This window comes from Furipterus horrens, unplaced genomic scaffold (genome assembly GCF_987537825.1).
Source record: "Furipterus horrens unplaced genomic scaffold, mFurHor1.1.pri manual_scaffold_4, whole genome shotgun sequence".
Classification (NCBI taxonomy): Eukaryota; Metazoa; Chordata; class Mammalia; order Chiroptera; family Furipteridae; genus Furipterus; species Furipterus horrens.
The window spans coordinates 149,002,082-149,023,097 of record NW_028327174.1 but is presented as its reverse complement, the minus strand read 5'-3'; the positions used below and the strand labels follow the sequence as shown (position 1 = coordinate 149,023,097).

Below are 21,016 nucleotides of genomic sequence, written 5' to 3'. Positions count from 1 at the left end.
TTTTTGAGGTAGTTGTAATTCTTCTTATGGTTATGCAAGGAGGTGAAGCATGTCTACCATTGTCTCCATCTTGGCCAGAATTTAGGATATCTTTATTTTTAGAGAGAGGAAGAGAAACAAGGAGAGAGAAAAAGAAACATTGATGTGAGAGAACATTGATTGGTCACCTCCTGTATGTGCCCCGACTGGGAATTGAGCCACACCTTTTGGTGTACAGGACAATGCTCAATGCTCCAACCAACTGAGCCATCCAGCCAGGGCTTTTTTTTTTTTTTTTTTTTATGTCCATCCAGGAAATTTTTTTTCTAGGACATAAGAATCCTTGGATAAAAGACAAAACAAAAAATCCAGCAATGCAATTTTCATGTTATCAGTAAAGTGTTACCTAAACACCTACTGTGCGCTGGGTACTATTTGACTTATTTTCTGTACAATTCAACATTTAACTATAATAAGGTTACTGAACTGCACTATTATTACGCATTAGGATTAAAAAGTAACAATTCTATTCAGAAAGTTATTATTTCAAAAAAGTTGGACAACCAGCTAAGCATTTGAAGTTAAATTCCTAGTTCTGATTATTTTCTTCCTACATTTGGGTGGGGGAAAAGAGGAGACAAGGTAGGGAAGCTCTGGCATAACAGATGGAGTCAGGAGACTAGATTCTGGTTCCAGTTCTGCTTTTGTATGCTGAGCAAGGCGCTTAATCTTTCAGTCTTACTTAGCCCACTCATCTATAAAGTTAGGAGCTCAACCACAGCAGGCCAAGGGATAGGTGAAGGTGGTTGGAAGGGACAACATAAAAATAAAATAAAATTAGGAGTTCACTTAATGATGTCTAAGATTCTCTACTTCTAAGTGTTCTTGATCAGTAAAGGTGAGAGAATCAGAGGAAGAAGATAAGAATTGATGTGAGGACCTCAAGCTCTGTAGGATAATATTCCCTCCCAGGGGCAGAAGAGGGAGTACTCAACTGCCCTAACATTGAAGGATTTTGCTCATGAGACTGGCTATGTAGAATGGTTGCATGGAAGATTCTAGGTCCATCGAGACAAGAAAATTTCAGCCTATTTGGGGTTGTCCAAGGACAAATATAAAGGGGCATGAAGTTTTATTTTCTAGTGAGTCTTTTGACCCAGGAACTAAATGCTGCTTTCTTACTCTGCTAGAACAGCTGAGCAATATGAAGTTTATAAGAGATCTAAATGTTAACCACTACTGGGATATTTTGGATTTCATTTTGCTTAATCTAGGAAAAAGAGGGCAATACTTAATAAAAGAAGCAATAACTACTAGTGGAATTCAGCAATGTCAGGGAGATTTTAAGACTAAAGAAGTCCTGCTTCTCCCACAAACCACCACATCACTGCCTTACCTTGATGTTGAAGCCAGGTTGTCGTACACTATGGAAAGGATATGGAGCTTTCTGCAATTTATGACAGAGAACTCCATATTCTTTCATTACGGTACTACAACCCAGTTTGATAATCAAGGTATAACATCATTGATAATCCTTGCTTGAACCAAGTATTAAATTGGGGACTGTAAGATGATGATTTTTCTAATTTTATCATTCCCTCTGTAATAAATAAATTCTTCATTCTTTCTTAAGAAATGCTATGGAATTACGGTTTGTTTGTTTTTTCATCAAATGCTTTATAGTCAATTACCATTATTATTCTTTTTGGTGCTCAAAGTGTGCCAAATTTGGCCAGCAGAAGACATTTCATGTGTCCTTCTGACACAACCTCACTCATTTTTAAATGACTCACTGCTGCCCTGGCTGGCATGACTGAATGGGTTGAGTGCTGGCCTGTGAACAAAAAGGTTGCTGGTTCAAGTCCAAATAAGAGCACGAGCCTGGGTTGCAGGCCAGGTCACTGGTTGGTGGGCATGTGAGAAGCAACCAAACAATGTTTCTCTCTAGAAATTTAAAAACAAAAACAAAAAAACTTTAAATGACTCGCTGCTTTCTGGCACCACAGGATATTCCATGTTCACTTCTATTTTCCCAGCCCATGTCTAATCCCAGTTCCCTTTAGTGAAAAAAAGTACTTAGAAACTAAGATATGGGCATGCCAATGTTACTGATTCAAATTTAACATCACAGGAATTTCCCCTTGGCCATATATATATATATATATATATATATATGTGTGTGTGTGTGTAGCTCCTTTTCCCTGCAGTGAAGATCCTATAATATTAATACATCTATTTATTTGCTGTATCCTCTAGTAGAGCAGTCTCAGAATTACAATACCAATATTACCATATAACAAAACCGCTGAGTATAGCTTAAGATTTTTTTGCTGTTCTTTTTGTTCTGTGACTATATTCTAGCATAGACATATATTCAGAATACTATGTTCAAATATTACTGAAATAATTAATTTCTCTTGGTGGTTATGTTATCAGTTTTATATTGTGTTCTGTCTGTTTTCATGTTGAGACAATTGAACTAATCTATGTTTTAATCTAACAGAAGTCTGAAAAATAAAGCCTGAAATGAAGTATTCCCCAGCAAAGATGAACAACTTAGCAGGAAAAGCCCCAGTAAAATCTCCCAGGTTGAGAGGTAAGGACTTAAGCATTTCTGATTGTTTTTACACACTATTTTAAGAAATCTGTTCTCAAATATTTATTACCCAATGTCTATACATGCTACCTCACCAAAAGTTACTAAGACCATAAGAGCTGAAATTAAAGGAATGACTCATAAGTATGCAATTTAGCAGCATGTAGTTTTAACTGGACTACATATAGCCAACGTTTTTTATTTCTTTTTTATTTTTATTTTTTAATTATATTTTATTAATTGTGTTGTTACAGTAGTTCCAATTTTTTTCCCCTTTGCTCCCCTTTGCCTGGTATCCCCCTTCCCTCCAGCAATCCCACCCCCCTTAGTTCATGTCCATGGGTCATGCACATAAGTTCTTTGGCTTCACCCTTTCCTATATTATTCTTAACATCCCCCTGTTTATTTTGTACCAACTGATTATGCTTCTTAGTCCCTGCACCATTTCCCCATTTCTCCCCCTCCTCCTTCCACCTTCCAGCTGATAACCCTCAAAATGATCCCCACACCTATGATTCTGTTTCTATTCTGGTTTGCTTAGTTGGATTTGGTTTGACGTTTTAGATTCAGTTGTTGATAGTTGTGAGTTTGTTGTCATTTTAGTGTTCATAGTTTTTATCTTCTTTTTCTTAAGTAAGTCCCTTTGACATTTCATAGAATAATGGCTTGGTGATGATGAACTCCTTTAGCTTCACCTTGGTCTGGAAAGCATTTCATCTGCCCTTCCATTCCAAATGATAGCTTTGCTGGATAGAACATTCTTGGTTTTAGGTTGCTTTTCATCACATTGAATACTGCTTGCCAGTCTCTTCCTGCCTGCAAAGTGTCCTCTGAGAAATCAGCTGATAGTCCTATAGGCAACCCCCTGTAGGCAATTCTCCACCTCTCTCTTGCTGCCCCCAGGACTCTCTCTTTATCTTTCACCTTTGGCATCTCAATCATGATGCGTTCTGGTGTGGTCCCCTCTGTGTCCAGCTTGCCTGGACCCTCCATGCTTCCCAGACCTGTATGTCCATCTCCTTCGCAAAATTTGGGAAGTTTGCCTCATTTATTTTCAATTCTTGCTTCCTCATTCTGCACTGGTTGACTGTGTTTTTCTTCCTTATGTTCCAAATCATTGATTTGAACCCTGGTTTCCTTCCTTTCACCATTGGTTTTGTGTGGATTTTCCTTCATTTCACTTAGCATAGCCTTCATTTCTTCTCTTATGCGTTTGCCATACACAAGCATATCTGTCAAGCCTGTGAGCATCTTTATCACCAGTGTTTTGAATTCTGCATCTGTTAGGTTGTCCATCTCCTCATCTGTTAGGTTGGCTATCTCCTTGTCACTTAGTTCTCCCACTGGAATCTTGATCTGTTCCCCCTTTTGGGCCATACTTCTCTGTCCCCTCATCCTTACAGGCTCCTGTGTTTGTTTGCCTCCGTGTCCCAGGTAGAGCTATTGCTCCTGTTATGTTGTAAGGTGTGGGGCCTTAGGTATTCGTCAGTGCAGGGCAACCTATTGTGGCACTGTATGTGGGGGAGGGGTCTGAGATGGAACAATGCTGCCTGCCCAGCACTCGCCCCTTTTCTAGGCACCTCTCCCACTTCGCACCAGACTGGCACCCCTCTAGCTGCTGCCCTGGCTGTCATTCCCAGAGTGGGTGGGTCTGCAGATGTTCTAGGACCATGGCGGCTGTTTAAACAAGCAGACTCTGCAGAGACCGGCAGTTTTTTCCTCCACCCCAACCTCCACTGGTCTGCACAGTCAGAAGCAATGAGGCTTGATTTTCCCCGGTGCTTGGACCATGGTCTGCAAGGTTCAGTGAGGAGCTGGGAACACTCTCCAGGTGTCCCTCCTGACTTTTTAAAACATGTGACTGTGCTTTCTGGTGGCCTACCACTGCCACCACTGCTGCCGCCACCACACCACATCCTCTTTGCCTGGCTCTGCCCCTCATACCTGGCTGGATGAGTATTTCTTCTTCATATCTTTGTTTGCTGGACTTCCATGCAGTTTGATTTTCTGAAACTTCTGGTTGTTTCTAGTTTTGAGGTAGTTGTATTCCTTTTTAGTTGTGGAGGGAGATGCAGTGTGTCTGTCTTCATCCTATAGCCAACTTTTAATTACTTGATGCATCACAAGACAGGAATGGCTCAGATAATTTAAACCTGCTAATAGTAATAAGCATGATTATAGCCCTTCATATCAATCCCTTCTTTCCACCCACACCTCCTGCCACCAAGTCTCAAAAAGTTTTTCAAGATTAATTAACAAATTATAAACTGATCCATTTTCTCTTTTTTAAATTAATCACATATTTATTGAAATGAACAATTAAAATGTAACCATCAAAACACTCTCTGTAATAGCATAATCAATAAAATACAATTTAAAAAAGAAAAATTAAAATGTAGATAAATGATTTAAATTTTCTTTAAATATATACTTTTAAAAATAATAAATTAGTATTTATTTATTTTTATTATCATTATCAAATATTATGTTTTTTATTGTTTAATATTTATTTTATTTATTTTGTTTGTTTATTTATTTATTATTTATTATTTTGGGGGGGACCCCCACTCTGTAACAATCCCCCCTCTCAGACTTAAGACACTTTATAATCTTATAAACGACAATGGGCAAAGGTCTTATGCTCCTCTAGCTGCTTCAAGTTGGACAAGGTTGTCATCCTTTCTACCCTTGGGTCCAGAAATCCCTAATAAGAGTGGGGGTGTGGAGGGGAGGTTGGCCTTCCCACATGGGGAAGGATCTTGCAGAGTCCAGGTCAGTTGGCTCTCCCTGAGCAATGGCATGCTCGGTTTAACACGCTGGCATCCTTGTTGTATTTTGGGGACAACAGATTTGGTAACAGGATTAAAAGACAACACTAAAACCATAAGCACTAAATGATAAAAGGCAGGGATTAATTTTTCAATGTCCCACATTAGGAAAAAAAAAAAAGGCTTCTTTGGAGGAAGATGTGCAAGGCACGTCACACCTGTCCAAAGCCCTTTTGCCCACTATACTTAGTTTGGGCTGAGGGGAATATTTTAGGTTTCCCCCCCTCTCAGACCTCTGGGTCCTTTCTGTCCAAGCCATTAGGACAGAAAAGAGACACCAGTTTTAACGTGAAACCCACAGACCACCCCATACTTCACCTATCCAACCACTTAGTTCAGTCAAACCATTGAGTCTCAGGAGGCAGCGATGCAGACAAGATTAAGTGAGGCCTATACATACAGGAAATCACTCAGGTAATGAAATCATAGGCTTATGTCCTATGAAAAAAGAACACACATGTTAATTTATGCAACATAGCCCACAAACCAGTCTCTAAATCTCTGAGACTGTCTTATTGAGAAGAAACCCAGTTGCAAGTAAATTCTTGCCTCTAAATTAAGCATCTTTGATGATTAAACTGATCCATTTTTATTCAACAAATACCTTTGGTGTATCAGACTTGTGGTCTTAACTTACAATTTCTAATAAAGGAGAGAATGCTAGTGAAGATATTTGAATAATCCATGTCCCCAGTAGCGCAGAATTCACCAAATGATGCTCAAATATATCCAGTTACAAACTCAAAGGGTTTGGAATAAGCTGAAGGGTAGTAGTCATAGCTTCAAGATGAAAGGACAATATACCTCTTTGATCCTTATATTATCTATCCTGGGCAACAATTATACAAATTTATACTGATATTTATCATACAGGAACAGTTATACAAAAGAGTTAACAGAGATCTGGTGGACTAGTGCGAAAACAGGAGGAATGATGGTGGGGGCTGCATGTTCTTATCCTGTGTGCTCCTCTCCATTTCCCTGAACATCTTTAAGGCTAGAAGAGAAAGCAGTGTTAAAGTATATCATTTTTGCCCCCCTGCCCCAAGGCTCCAGCCCACCCAGGGTGTTTGTTCTTCGGTCACCAGGGAAAACACAAATTTGGGTCTGATTTCTAAATGGCCAGGAAATCACAGTTGTTAGTCCTTTTATCTGAGTCAAAGTGCTCTGTGCAGAAACAGTGACTCAGTGAAGTGCCTCTATATCCCCAAATACCCTCTTAATAAAGAATGGATTGTCTTTGTACCTCAGGAGATGTGGGCTCTTTTTCTTTTTAATTCTTGCTCAAAGATATGTTGTTTTATCTTATCTTATCTTATCTTACCTTATCTTATCTTATCTTATATGAACATTGCTGTGAGAGAGAGGCATCGATCTGTTGCCCCTGTACATGCCCTGACCAACTTAGTCACCCAGCCAGGGCAAGATGCGGGCTCCTTAAGACACTGGAATAAGGAAACAGGCTGGAGTTTACACCAGAGATACTGGCATTGATGCAAAAATTACAATATAACTTCTCCTTTAAGGGTGCAGTGACTATTTATACCATTTAGAACATCAGCAATAAAGATAACCGCCAAATCACTTATATGACTTTGAAATGCATCACATTATTTTTATCCTTCCTTAACAGATCTTCCTTTCCAATAATGTTGGCTCAGCTTAATACTAAAATTGTCATTATTTAAAACTTCTGGTCAAAAGTTCAATGGAGAGCTGTGAGGTGTGATACAGGTATGAACCACTTCTCAAAACCCAAGGTATAGTCTGGCCAGGTAGCTCGGTTGGTTAGAGCATCATCCCTATATGCCAAGGTGCAGTTCAATACCCAGTCAAGGCACATACAAGAATCAACCAATGAATGCATAAATAAGTGGAACAACAGATCAATGTTTCTCTATCTCTCTTCCTTCCCTTCTCTCTAAAATCAATAAACAAATTTAAAAAAAATTTTTTTAACTCAAGGTACAAGAAATGTCACATATTTTTCTGAAGAAAATACTCTGAGCCCCCAAGAAAGAAAATCAGAGAGAAATAAGGAGACTGGTGACATGACAATAAGGGAATAGGGGTTCAAAGAAGAATGTGGCTCCTAAAGTCAAATGCCACAACAGGCAAAAGGTAGTAAGCGGTGAGAAGACACCTTGGTGAAAAAAGTGTTTGGAGAAGAAATGAAAAATGAAGTGATTCACTTCTGTAGTTCTTGTCAGCCATAGTCCAGCTCTCCAAGTGGCAAAACTATAGGCAGACCCCCTCCCATTTACTCACTAGAAATACCTGAGGGAATTTCATCATGCTGTTGCTATAATGAAATTAGTTATTTGCTTAAAAGTCACAGTAAGACACTGCCCTCAGACAATAAACATGAGGGAGACTTAGGAAGTGGCAACACTCCTTACATAAGCTTGACCTGGCGCTTGGACCCCAGTGAAGCACTCTCTCCAACACAGTCTCCATGGCTATGTCAGATTTGTGATTTCCACCTGAAAATACAACCCTCACACCACATTTTCAGCTGCCCTGCATACCAAAGTATACCTTCTATCAAATACTCCCAATGTAAAGTACCTTTAATACTTCAACTGAAGTCACCCCAATAAATTATAGTCATAGTTTGTCCCACTAGACACTAGGCTGTACATTTATACCTTTAACTCATCTCTTCTTTTACATCCACAATACTTCCTCAGTATCATGACCCTCACTTCTAACTACCCAAGATCCATATCCCACTCCTCACAGAGTCCACTCTTAATATTAGACATGCCCGTCATGCCCTTATGGAATACAGATAAGCATATAAGGAATGAGCATGCTTACAGTATCATCTTATAGCTTTTACTTCTGAAGAAAGAATGTGATACAGTAAATAAAGTATTGTATTAAATTAGTTGTCAGGAGACCAAATTCAAAGCTGGTTCTAGGAGAGCTTTGTAAATTATCCTTCTAACTCTAAAAACACTATATAAATATGAGATACCATAGTTGATATTTCTGAATTGTAAAGCAATGTTAGGGAATTCCAGGGGGAATGTGAGTATAATTAAGTGGCTTTGCCCTATTTAGATAGTTGAAGATACTTAAAGGTAGATGCCCATTTAAATTGGAGGCAAGATATAGATAATTCAAAATAGTAGCCTACAGATATTTATTCCACTTAACTTTCAAAAGCATACTAGGAAGGCAAATCTCCTAGAAAAAAAAATTCATCAAATGGATCCTAAAGTCACAAGTAATTATTTTTATTTTCTGAATTACTGTAAATAATTGAAATCTGGCTATATTATAAAAATTGCTTGATAATTCATTTACTATAATGTTGAAAGTTGAGATTTTTTTAAATTTTTTCTTATTTTTTTGGTTTTTCAATTACAGTTGTCCCATTTTTTCCCCATTTCTCTCCCCCACCCAGCCCACCCCTTCTCCCACAATTATATCCCTCCCCGTTGTCCATGTCCATAAGTCATTTATACACGTTCTTTGACTAAACCTTTCCCTTACTCATCCCCCTTTTCTCCCTCCCCCCTCTCCCTTGACTGCTTTTCTGCTCTTTGCTCTATTTAGTTCTTTTGTTTGTGTTGTTCTTTAGTTTCCTGTATTAGATGATATCATATGGTATTTTTTTTTCCTTTGCCTGGCTTATTTCACTAAGCATAATTCTCTCTAGTTCCATCCATGTTGTTGCAAATAGCAGGAGTTCCTTCTTTCTTTCTGCTACATATTATTTCATTGTGTAAATGTACCACAGTTTTTTGATCCACTCATCTACAGAGGGGCACTTAGGCTGTTTCCAGCACTTAGCTATTGTAAACAGGGCTGCTATGAACATAGGGGTGCATAAGTTCTTTTGAATTAGGATTTTAGGATTTTTCAGGTATAATCCTAGCAGTGGAATCGCTGGTTCAAAAGGCAGTTCCATTTTTAGTTTTTTGAGGTAATTCCATACTGTTTTCCATAGTGGCTGCACCAGTCTGCATTCCCACCAACAGTGCAGTAGGGTTCCCATTTCTCCACATCCTTGCCAGCAGTTGTTGTTTGTTGATTTGTTGATGATGGCCATTCTGACTGGTGTAAAATGGTATCTCATTGTGGTTTTTCTTTGCATCTCCCTGATGGCTAATGATGTTGAGCATTTTTTCATGTGTCTATGGACCTTCTCTATGTCCTTTTTGGAGAAGTGTTTGTTCAGGTCCTTTGCCCATTTTTTAATTGGGTTGTTTGTTTTCTTGATGTTGAGTCGTATAAGCTCTTTATATATTTTGGAAATCAGTCCCCTGTCTGTGATATCATTGGCAACTATGTTTTCCCATATGGTTGGTTTCCTTTTCATCTTGCTCAGGTTTTCTTTTGCTGAGCAGAAACTCTTTAGTTTGATATAATCCCATTTGTTTATTTTTTCCTTTATTTCTCTTGCCTTAGGAGATGTATCCGTGAAGATATCATTACGTGAGATATATGAAATTTTCCTGCCTATGTTTTCCTCTAGGACTTTAATGGTGTCATGGCTTACATTTAAGTCTTTGACCCATCTTGAGTTTATTCTCGTGTGTGGTGTAAGTTGGTGGTCTAGTTTCATTTTTTTGCAAATCCCTGTCCAGTTCTCCCAGCACCATTTGTTAAAGAGACTCTTCTCACTCCATTTTATGTTCCTTCATCCTTTATCAAATATTAGTTGACCATAGAGGCCTGGGTTTATTTCTGGGCGCTCTATTCTGTTCTACTGATCTATATGTCTATTCTTATGCCAGTACCAGACTGTTTGGTCACAGTGGCTTTGTAGTATTGTTTGATATCTGGTGTTGTGATTCCTCCTGCTGTGTGATTCTGTCTCAAGATTGCTTTTGCTATTCAGGGTCTTTTTTGGTTCCATATGAATTTTTGGAGGATTTGTTCTAGGTCAGTGAAATATGTCATTGGTATTTTAATAGGGATTGCATTGAATCTGTAAATTGCTTTGGGTAGTATGGCCATTTTGATGATGTTGATTCTTCCCATCCAAGAACATGGTATTTGCTTCCATTTATTTGTACCTTCCTTAATTTCTTTCTTCAATGTTGCATAATTTTCAGAGTACAGGTCTTTTATCTCTTTGGTTAAGTTTACTCCTAGGTATTTTTTTTTTTTTTTTTGTAGCTATAGTAAATGGTATTTTCTTTTTGTCTCTGTCTCTGATATTTTATTGTTGGTGGACAGAAATGCCTTAGATTTATGTATATTTATTTTGTACCCTGCTATTTTGCCAAATTCACTTATTACATCTAGTAGTCTTTTAGAGGAGTTTATAGGGTTTTCTAGGTATACTATCATGTTGTCTGCATATAATGTTAGTTTTACTTCTTCTTTCCCAATTTGGATGCCTTTTATTTCTTTGTCTTGTCTGATTGCTGTGGCTAGGACTTCCAACACTATTTTGAATAGAAGTGGGGAGAGTGGACAGCCTTGTCTAGTTCCTGATTTCAGGGGGAATGCTTTCAGTTTTTGTCCATTGAGTATGATGTTGGCTTCAGGCTTCTCATAGATAGCCTTAATTATGTTAAGGTATGCTCCCTCTATTCCCATTTTGCTGAGTGTTTTCATCATAAATGGGTGTTGTACTTTATCAAATGCTTTTTCTGCATGTATTGATATGATCATGTGATTTTTGTCTTTCATTTTGTTTAGGTGATGTATTATATTTGTTGATTTGTGAATATTAAACCATCCTTGCATCCCTGGGATGAATCCCACTTGATCATGGTGTATGATCTTTTTGATGTATTGCTGGATCCTGTTTGCCAATATTTCATTGAGGATTTTAGCATCTATGTTCATCAGTGATATTGGCCTGTAGTTTTCTTTCTTTGTTGTGTCTTGACCTGGTTTTGGGATTAGGGTAATACTGGCTTCATAGAAAGAGTTTGGGATTTTTCCCTCTTCTTGGATTTTTTGGAATAGTTTGAGGAGGGTAGGAGTTAGTTCTTCCCTAAATATTTTGTAAGATTCGCCTGTGAAGCCATCCGGTCCAGGGCTTTTGTGTGCAGGGAGATTTTTGATTACTGTTTCAATTTCCTTCTTTGTTATTGGTCTGTTGAGACTTTCTACTTCTTCTTGATTCAGTTTTGGAAGGTTATATGTTTCTAGAAATTTGTCCATTTCTTCTAGGTTGTCAAATTTCTTGCCATACAGTTGTTTGTAGCAATTTCTTACAATTGTTTGTATTTCTGTGGCATAAGTCATGATTTCTCCTCTTACATTTCTGATTTTGTTTATTTGGGTCTTCTCTGTTTTTTTCTTGATGAGCCTGGCTAGAGGCTTGTCGATTTTGTTTATTTTTTCGAAGAACCAGCTCCTAGTTTCGTTGATCTTTTGGATTGTTTGTTTAGTCTCTATGTTATTTAATTCTGCTCTGATCTTGATGATTTTTTCCTTTTTTTTTTTTTTTTTTTTTTTTTTTGCCCTAGGCTTTGTTTGTTGCTGTTGTTCTAGTTCTTGTAGCTTTAGGGTTAGATTTTTTATTTGAGATTCTTCTAGTCTTTTCAGATATGCCTGTATTGCTATGAACTTCCCTCTTAGGACTGCTTTTGCTGTGTCCCATAGGTTTTGGACTGTTGTGTGTTCATTGTCATTAGTTTCTAGAAATTTCTTGATTTCTTCTTTGATGTCATTGTTAACCCAGTCATTATTTCATAGCATGTTATTCATTCTCCATGAGTTTGGGAGTCTTTGATTTTTTTTCTATGAGGTTGATTTTCAGTTTCAAGGCATTGTGGTCTGAAAAGATGCTTGATATGATTTCAATTTTCTTGAATTTGTTGAGGCTTGTTTTGTGTCCTATTATGTGGTCTATCTTTGAAAATGTCCCATGTGCCTTTGAAAAGAATGTATATTTTGCTTCTTTGGGGTGAAAAGTTCTATATATATCAGTTAAGTCCATATGGTTTAGTGTGTTGTTCAATGCCTGTATATATTTGGTGTTTCTTTGCTTGGATGATCTGTCTATTGTTGATAATGGAGTGTTGAAATTCCCCACTGTGAGTGTGTTGTTGTTAATATCCTTCTTGTGGTCTTCTAGTATTTGCTTTATGTATTTGGGTGCTCCTATGTTGGGTGCATATATGTTTATCAGTGTTATATCTTCTTGATGGATTGTTCCTTTAAGTATTATGAAATGTCGTTCTTTGTCTCTTTTTATTGCCCTTGCTTTGAAATCCGTTTTGTCTGATATGAGGACTGCTACCCCAGCTTTTTTTTCAGGTCCGTTTGCTTGGAATATTTTTTTATATCCCTTTACTTTCAGTCTATGTAAATCTTTTGTTTTGAGGTGTGTTTCTTGTAGACAGCAAATATGTGGGTCCTGTTTTCTTATCCATTACGTTACTCAATGTCTTTTAATTGAAGCATTTAATCCATTTACATTTAAGGTTATTATTGACGTGTATTTATTCATTTCCCTTCGTATCTCTGTTCCTCTACTCTTTTTTTTTTTCTTCTTCTTCTTCTTTCTTAGAATATTCCCTTTAGCATCTCTCGCAATGCTGGTTTGGTGGAGATGTATTCTTTTAGTTTTCCTTTGTCTGAGAAACTCCTTATTTCACCTTCTATTTTGAATGAGAGCCTTGCTGGGTAGAGTATTCTTGGTTGTAGGTCTTTGTTTTTCATTGCTTGAAATATTTTTGACCATTCCCTTCTGGCTTGTAATGTTTCTGTTGAGAAATCGGTCGATAGCCTTAATGGAGCTCCCTTGTATGGTATTTGCTGTTTTTCTCTTGCTGCTTTTAGGACTCTCTCTTTGTCTTGGAATGTTGCCATTTTAATTATGATATGCCTTAGAGTGGGTTTTTTTTGGGTTCCTCTTCATTTGGAACTCTCTGTGCTTCCTGAACTTATATAACTTTTTCTCTCATCAGGTTGGGAAAATTTTCTGTCACTATTTCTCCTATCAGTTTTTATATTCCTTGTTCTTCTGATCTCTCTTTAATTCCAATAATTCTGATATTGTTTTTTCTTTATGTGATCCTGTAATTTCATTATTTCTTCTTAATACTTTTTCAATCTTTTTTCATTTTGCTGTATTGTCTGGGAATTTTTCTCTACATTATCTTCTAACTCACTAATCTGATCCTCTGCTTCGTTTAGTCTGCTTTTGACTGATTCTACTGTGTTTTTCAGTTCAGAGAGTAAATTCTTCATTTCTTCCTGGTTCTTGTTAATAGTTTCTATGTCTTTTTTTATGCTGATGTAGTTCTCTGCAAGTTCCCTGTAATTTTCTTGGAGCTGTTGGTAACTTCCTTGGAGGTTGTCATAGTTGTTTTTAAGGTTGTCGAGTATATTGAGCTTCTTTACCACCATTGTTTTGAATTCCGTGTCTGACATTTGGGCTATGTCTATTTCATCTACCTCTCTTTCTGGGGATTCCTCTTTTCCTTTCATTGAGAGGTTATTTCTGCCTCTTACCATGTTGGATTCTTCTTGTTTATTTATTTTTTGAGTTTGTCTGCTTTGACTTCCCACCTTTGTGGTATGAGACTTTTTATAGGAGATCTGGGGGTTTCAGTGGTGCAGTCTCATTGATCTCCTGAGCCTGATGTTCTTGGGTTACCCTTTATGTCATTTGTTTATGCCGTCTGGTTATATTTCAGATGCTCTTTGGTAGGATCTTCCTTCTGGCTAGTTGATTGAGAGTCACTCTATCCACTTTGTCTTGTGTTCTTTTGTGGAGATGCTGTTAAAAACATAAACACCCAGCCCAGGCAGGAGACCCATGCCCTCAAAAATATCCCCCACCCTCTATCCCACTATTGTCAGCCAACGAGCCAGTATTAATATAAATGTAGAGAGATTAGAGCTTTTATACTATAGGAAGAATAGATAAGAGTTGTTTTTAGGGAGGAAAAATATAATTTTTGAGAGAGGGGATGATAGATTAATAATAGTTGAGACTACGCAAGACAGTAGGTAATATTTATATTGTATGTTAATAACAATAGAAGAAAAGAATGGAAAATGCAGAATATAGTAAGAAAGTGGGATTGTATAGTGTTGGATTTATATAGTAATTATATTCTATTTATTTAGAGTGAAAGGGAGTCTAAATTAGACACACAAATAAACAATGATTAAAGAGGAAGGATGAGAAGGAGAGATTATATAAAACGAATTAGAGATATAGTTTTTTGTGTTGTTTTTTCCCCCCTTCCTCTCTTCTCTTCTTTTTTCCCTTTTTTAAGGAAGGGGGAGGGAGGAATGTTTTTACTCAGTTCAGCCTTCGTGTGTCGTCTTATTTTTCTGCGTCCCCAGCTGGTCTAATATGGCAGGTCAGAGTTTCTTGTTCCTTGCAGCAGCAGTGTGCACCCGCGGTGGTTGGCACGGGGCGCTCCCTTGGCGCCCGCTGCAGTCAGTCGATGTGCCTTTGCGCGCGCGCGCCCCTGCGCACGCAGGGCAGCCCGGGAGCTTGCCTCAGTCCCGCTGAGCCGAGCTCCAGGAGTTGGTCTCTTACCTCTTAGGGTGGGGTCCTGGACACTTGTGCACAGTGGAAGCGAGCCTCTGTGAGTCGCTGCTCCCGCTCTGCAGCTGCCTGCTGTTCCTGCATCATCCGCTCTGCAGCTGCCTGCTGTTCCTGCATCATCCGCCTGGGCGGGCACCAGCAGAGCCTGAGCAAGTGGTCTGCTTTCTGGCCTGAGCCCACTGGAGCTGGCTAGGGGTGTCTGCTCATGGTCTTCTGCATGATCAGTGGGCCCTCCCTGTGCCCGTTGGGGCACTGATCCTATGTTTGTTGGGGCGTGTCCGAGGGGCACCTGGACTCGCAGCTCTGCGCACCTGGGCCAGTGAATGAGGGCACTTCCCTATGTGTGCCAGTGCGACCCAAGGGTAGGGTTGGGGAGCGGACGAGCGCACCTCTGCGCCTGTGCTCCTCAAGAATGTCCCACCACCCCCAAACTTTCTACCCCCCTTCGCAGTCCACAAGAGAAAAATATAAAGGAAAATTACATTCTCACTTGCATAGCAGTACGCTGTCTCCTGTCCTTCAGCGCCAATGCCACCTGGTCGAGTCTCGTTTCTGCCAGTGGGCAGAGACCCACTCTCCTCCCAACTCCTCTCTGGGGAAGGCTGTGGTCACCAGAAAGCCTTTGTGTACTTCCAGCCGCAGCTCGGGCAGCCACCTCAGTCAGGAATCCTGTCTCGTCCCTTTTTCTTCTGCTATCCTCACTAAACAGGTTGTTCCCAGATGGTTTTTCTCTAATCCAGCAGTGCCAAGGCTCGACTCCTGCCAGTGTCCAGCTGCTCACTGAGATGTTCTGTCTGCAATTAGTCCAAACTACAGACGGGTCTCAGGAGCCTGAAAGCGCATCCTCCCCTCACTGCTCCGCCATCTTCTCCGAAAGTTGAGATCTTATGACTCAAGTGTTACAACTTTCTTTTCTATTTGACTCTGAAAGTCTTTTTGTGATTATCAAGTAGCAACTCTAATTTTTTTTTTGAGACTTTAAATTTTCTTTGGCTAATTAAATGCTAATGAAATTTGAATTACTGAATAATTAATTTTTAAATTCAACTGATTTGTGTTTTTTAATCTCTAAAATTGCATTGTAGTACTTTATTAGATGAAAGTAGATAGAAAGAGTAGCTTTGATATTAGACACACTGAGTCACAACTTCTTACCAGACCTGTAACCTTGGGCAAATGTGATAACCACTAGATCATCACCTGTAAGGTGAGGAGGCTAATCCCCTTCTTCTATATTATTGTTAAGCATTAAATGACATAGCATGTAAAATTATTAGCACAGTGGTTGTTCCACTGTAGACACTTAGTAAATGACAGCTATTTTTAAAATCAATAAGCTTTATAGACTACAGCCATGGCTCCAAAATTATCAGGCTTTGTATGACCATAATAGTTCCCCCTCAGTTAGGCAAAGATTGATATATGTTGGATATAGATCCACAGTTATTTGTCAGCAAAATAATGACCTGAGCTCACTTGAGAGTTAAAGCCTGACCTGAACCACCATAAAGTGTTTATTCCACTTTTATAAAATTTCCTATGTTTCCCTATAACATTATCAATTTTTGAATTTGGGGTACTGCCTTAGTTTCTGCTGGGAGTGCTAAATATATACCACATATCTTCTACATGACAATTCTACAATCTAAAAAACTCTGAATCTTGAAATACAACTGGCCCCAAAGTTTCTTATAAAATAGTATGACTCTGAAGTTGCTTTCTCAGTCTGCTACACTCAAGGTTTCTAAACTGATAAAAATGGATGAAATAAAACAGTACACAATTTTTTTTATTTGTTTAGAGTCCCAACAGAAGGTCAAAGAAGTTTGCCAGATAACCTCTATGCAGCTACGCTCCGGCCTTACCATAGAAAAGAGGGCCTGTTACTTTACAAGAAGAGCCAAAAAGCATTCACCAAAAACAGGTAAGGGGAAACTACTTTCCTGGAAATTTTTCAATTTAGTGATGAGCATCTATTTGCCTTCAGTTACTACATCTAAATATATAATCTTTTTTCCCTCACTCAAATTTTTCTTCTGGAAGAGTAAAGATGATAAACTATTTTAAGCCATTTTTAAAAGTTATATAACAAGTTTTTAATGTAATGGGAAAAATTGTAACTTTATAATGTTAAGTAAAAACAGAGGATATAAAATTATATATATAGGCATACCTTGGAGATATTCGAGTTTGGTTCCAGACCACCACAATATAGTGTGTATCACAATCAAGTAAGCCATGATCTTTTGCTGGTAGGAGGTGTTCCCCTCAAAGTAATAAATGTAACATCTGTAAAACATAATAAAGCAAAGTACAATAAGGTGATGTATGCCTGTATATTTACAATATCTTTTAAGTAATTTTTTTTTCACTTAAAAGAGGTAAACTAAAATGTTAATAATGGTTGCCTTTTGGGTGTTGAGACATGGGTCACTAGTGTTCTTCCAACTGGACTCCAATGGGTGTGCCCTTCTGGGGTGTAAGTGTGCCAGAAAGTACTGATCCCTTCAGACTATGAAGAGGCTAAAGTCCCGGGGCCACCCACCACTGTCAACAAGCAGCCTTGAATGTGACTCTTCAAAACAGAGGTTGTGAGATGGGAAGGGAATCTGGGCAGAGTGCGGACTGATAGTCCACTTCTAACCCCACCCCTGTCTCACAGCTGGAAAGTACAATGAGCGACATCTGCTATCCCCTTCCTGTCGGCCTCCCCTTCATCAGTCTTTGGAGAACCTTGCCTCTGATATACCTATGATCCGGCGACATAAGAGGACAGTAAAAGTTTCAAGTATCCGAGGTGTGACTGGTAACAGGGTGGTGTGGGAGTGAGGAGGGAGGTAAGACACAGGACCCTGCAAGTGCTACTCCAGAAAACAGCCCCAAGTCCAGGTCTTCATGTATATTAGAAACTTCTGTCCATTTTCTGTTGATGTGCCCATTTGTGGTATCTCAAAGAGGTGCAAGGTAACTGCTCTAACAATGCATGAACATTTTATAATTAACAGTCCATCATTATTTTGAAATACTTGCTATGGATTGGAACCCCGTATAAATTATTGCTGGGAAAAATATATTATCTTTTGCAGAAAAGAAACCCAAACACATTATCCCCTCAAATTTCAACATTTTGACAATGAAAGAAAAGAAGGTGCTATTATATTTTTTAAGTATAATTTTGACTCAGACATTTTAAATAGTTGTTAAAATGTTTTTATATTGCATCACCTACTTGAGCAAATAAAGTCTAAGTTGATGGTGACTATCAAGACTTGGAGAGACCATTAAGAAACTTGATTAGAAATTACATGTTGCCATTTCAAGCATCATTCCTGACATAAATGCCTTAAGTTCTGAGAAGCACATTGAAATTTCTTACTATTGTTAAATCCTTTTACTTTAGAAGTTCACATACAAATTCAATATTTAATATCTCCTTAATGTTTTATATATTTTATTAGCATAATTCTATAATATAAAGAAAATACAATAACATTTTTTCTCCAGGACCCTTCTAGGTAGTTCCTAAATCTGCTCCAGTTTACCCCAGCATGCCATTGAAATTTTATAATTTCCTATGTGCATTGGAATATTTTTAAAAAGTTGGGAGTACTGCTCTAAGTGTCTCTGTTATTTAGCCAGAGGACAGAATGGAGATCACATCTGTGTTCTCCATGACTGTTGGAAGTCTCTGAGTAACACCACACCCTACAGATCGGTATTTATTTATCCAGGTCATTGGGGAGCCTAGGAACCAGAGGTTTCCTCAGGCAATGTCTATCACTTTTCCGGCTTCCTTCTTCCCATCAAAATTTTCCATAAACATATTAGCATGGCCTCCCATGGCCTTCATTCAGTAAATTAGCATCTTTAATCCCATTCAGCCTTTGAGTTAAGTTTAATTTGCACCAAAGTCTTTCATCTATCCAACAGTGATGGACAAAGTACAGTTCAAATTTTTTAAAAAATTTTTTGAGGAAGCATTTTTTAAAAAATTGCTAGGAGATTGCTCATGAGTACAAATTTTTGAATTCTTAATGACAAGATTTTCACTTGTTACAGAGGATTTTGTTTCCCTGAGCACATACAACGATCAATCCGTTAGTTTTGTTTCTGCGGATGGAGGTTATGAGATCTATGTTGAAGATTTGAAAAAAAACCAAGAGAAAGGTAGAATATTTTCTTTTGTCTGTAATGATATAATGATGACTAATAAATAACAATCAGTTTACCAAAACTATAAACAATGCATTGACTCGGATGTGGCAAATCGATGATATGCTGTGCGGTAACTCCAATATATTGAATGCCTGAATATCATTGTGTTGAGAACGATTCAAAAACTTAGTTGGGATTTATCAGGAAAGAGTGCTGATATTGAGAAGTGGTATCTGCTGGGAAACATGAAAGGCAGACCATATGTATATATTTGATACCACTAAATTACCTATTAGATCTTTCCAACGTTATCGATATCACCAAAGTAAAACTTCTAGTAGTCCTGACTGGTGTTGCTCAGTTGGTTGGAGCAATGTCCTGTGAACTGAAAGGTCATGGATTTGATTCCTTGTCAGTGCACATGCCTCGGTTGTGGGTTCAGTCCTGAGTCAGGGTGTGTTCAAGAGGCAATTGATGGATGTTTCTCTCTCACATTGATGTGTCCCTCTCTCTCTCTCTTCCTTTCTTTTCCTCTCTCTAAAATCAATAAAAATGTCCTCTGGTGAGGGTTAAAAAAATAAAAAGGTATACACCTCCAGTGCTATGAACAATTATTTTAAATATTTTATGCAAAATTCATAGAGCATATCATATAGTTTGAGACCACAAAATAAAAGGCACAAAAGTTTTGCTTTTATTAACATGTAATAAAAGAGGAGGATATTTTCTGATATTATCTATATGTGAAAGTTGAAATCTTTTGATAGATCACCAAAGGAATTTTATGCTTTCTCTTTCAGACAAGGTGTTATTCCGTTACTATGGGTCTCAATTACCTGACAACGAAACAGGTAATTTGTAGATCTGGGTAGCTGTAATGTTTGAATTCTTAAATTTGGGTAAAGTCAAATCCAAAGATGCTCCACATGGGAAACAGTTCTCTCCAGCCCAAGCTCACAGTAAAATCTAAGGTTCTTAGAGGATTTACTCCATCCCAACCATTTTGCAGTTTAATAGAATAAAGATTTGGCTATATTTAAGAGACCTGGAATAATAGTGGTTTAAACTAGGCAAAATTCTATTTCTGACTTGCCCAGGGACCCAGCTCCTCTCTTTGTGGATCTGCCAACATTTGCATGTTTCAAGATTATTTGCCACCATGACAATGTCCAATGAGCAGGACAGAGGAAGATGGGTACATGAATTCTTGGGTCATGAATTCTCTTTCCCACTAAGGACACAGATTGGAAGTTGCACCTGACACTTCCACTTGCCTCAAATTGGTCAGAACTTAGTCACATTTCTACACTTAGCTACAAAAAAAAAAAAAAAAAAAAAGGCTGGCTGGAAAATATTCTAATGTTGAGGGACAACTATGTGTGGCTTTACATGCAGACAGTACAGCTGACACCCAGAATACTAATTAGAGTCACAATTCTATAATTAGAAAGCATCTAAGAAAACTAACCTTTCTTCTTCAAGTGGCTTAGAATTATCCCCTTCTTGTCTAATGCCTCTTTAGTTTCATTTGGGTGCAAATATTTGTAAGAGACATATTACTGAATGAAGTAGATATTTTACATGACATCTGAGATTCATTTTTTGGGTATTAAATTCATTTAAATTAAAATGAGTTACAATTTTAACTTTAGAATTTATATATTTTTAATTGCAAGGTGATGATGTTGATGGTTGGAAAGTAATGGTAAACCTGAGTCCTACAAACGACAAAGACTTCTTGCTGCATGCCAACAACAAGGAGCACTCAGTGGAGGTAATAGAAATACACACTTAGCTGTCATGATTGGTACCACTCATTTGTGCAGATTTGGATATTTGGGGTATTTTGAGGAAGGACTTACGTTTGTGCTATTGTACTATACATAAAACACAATCAGTTACTACCAATAACTTGCTTCTGGACTAGGAGAGAGAGAGAAATGGCATATGTAGCCTTGCTACCAAAAGTCTGGT

General features: G+C 38.1%; 1 protein-coding gene across 4 annotated transcripts in view; it reads left to right on the top strand.

Annotated features, from left to right (window-relative positions):
- IL33 (interleukin 33) overlaps positions 1-21,016 on the top strand; it is a 49,758-nt gene that overhangs the window by 25,675 nt on the left and 3,067 nt on the right. For 3 of the 4 annotated variants that reach the window (XM_090274112.1, XM_090274114.1, XM_090274113.1), the window contains 5 exons: positions 2,483-2,575; positions 16,689-16,811; positions 17,550-17,684; positions 18,947-19,054; positions 20,719-20,816. In XM_090274112.1, the coding sequence (XP_090130238.1) occupies positions 2,506-2,575; positions 16,689-16,811; positions 17,550-17,684; positions 18,947-19,054; positions 20,719-20,816 (534 nt within the window). In that variant the 5' untranslated portion in view covers positions 2,483-2,505. Of the gene's footprint in view, positions 1-2,482; positions 2,576-16,688; positions 16,812-17,549; positions 17,685-18,946; positions 19,055-19,842; positions 19,894-20,718; positions 20,817-21,016 lie in introns of all 4 variants that reach the window. The other variant, XM_090274115.1, reaches the window with a different exon arrangement.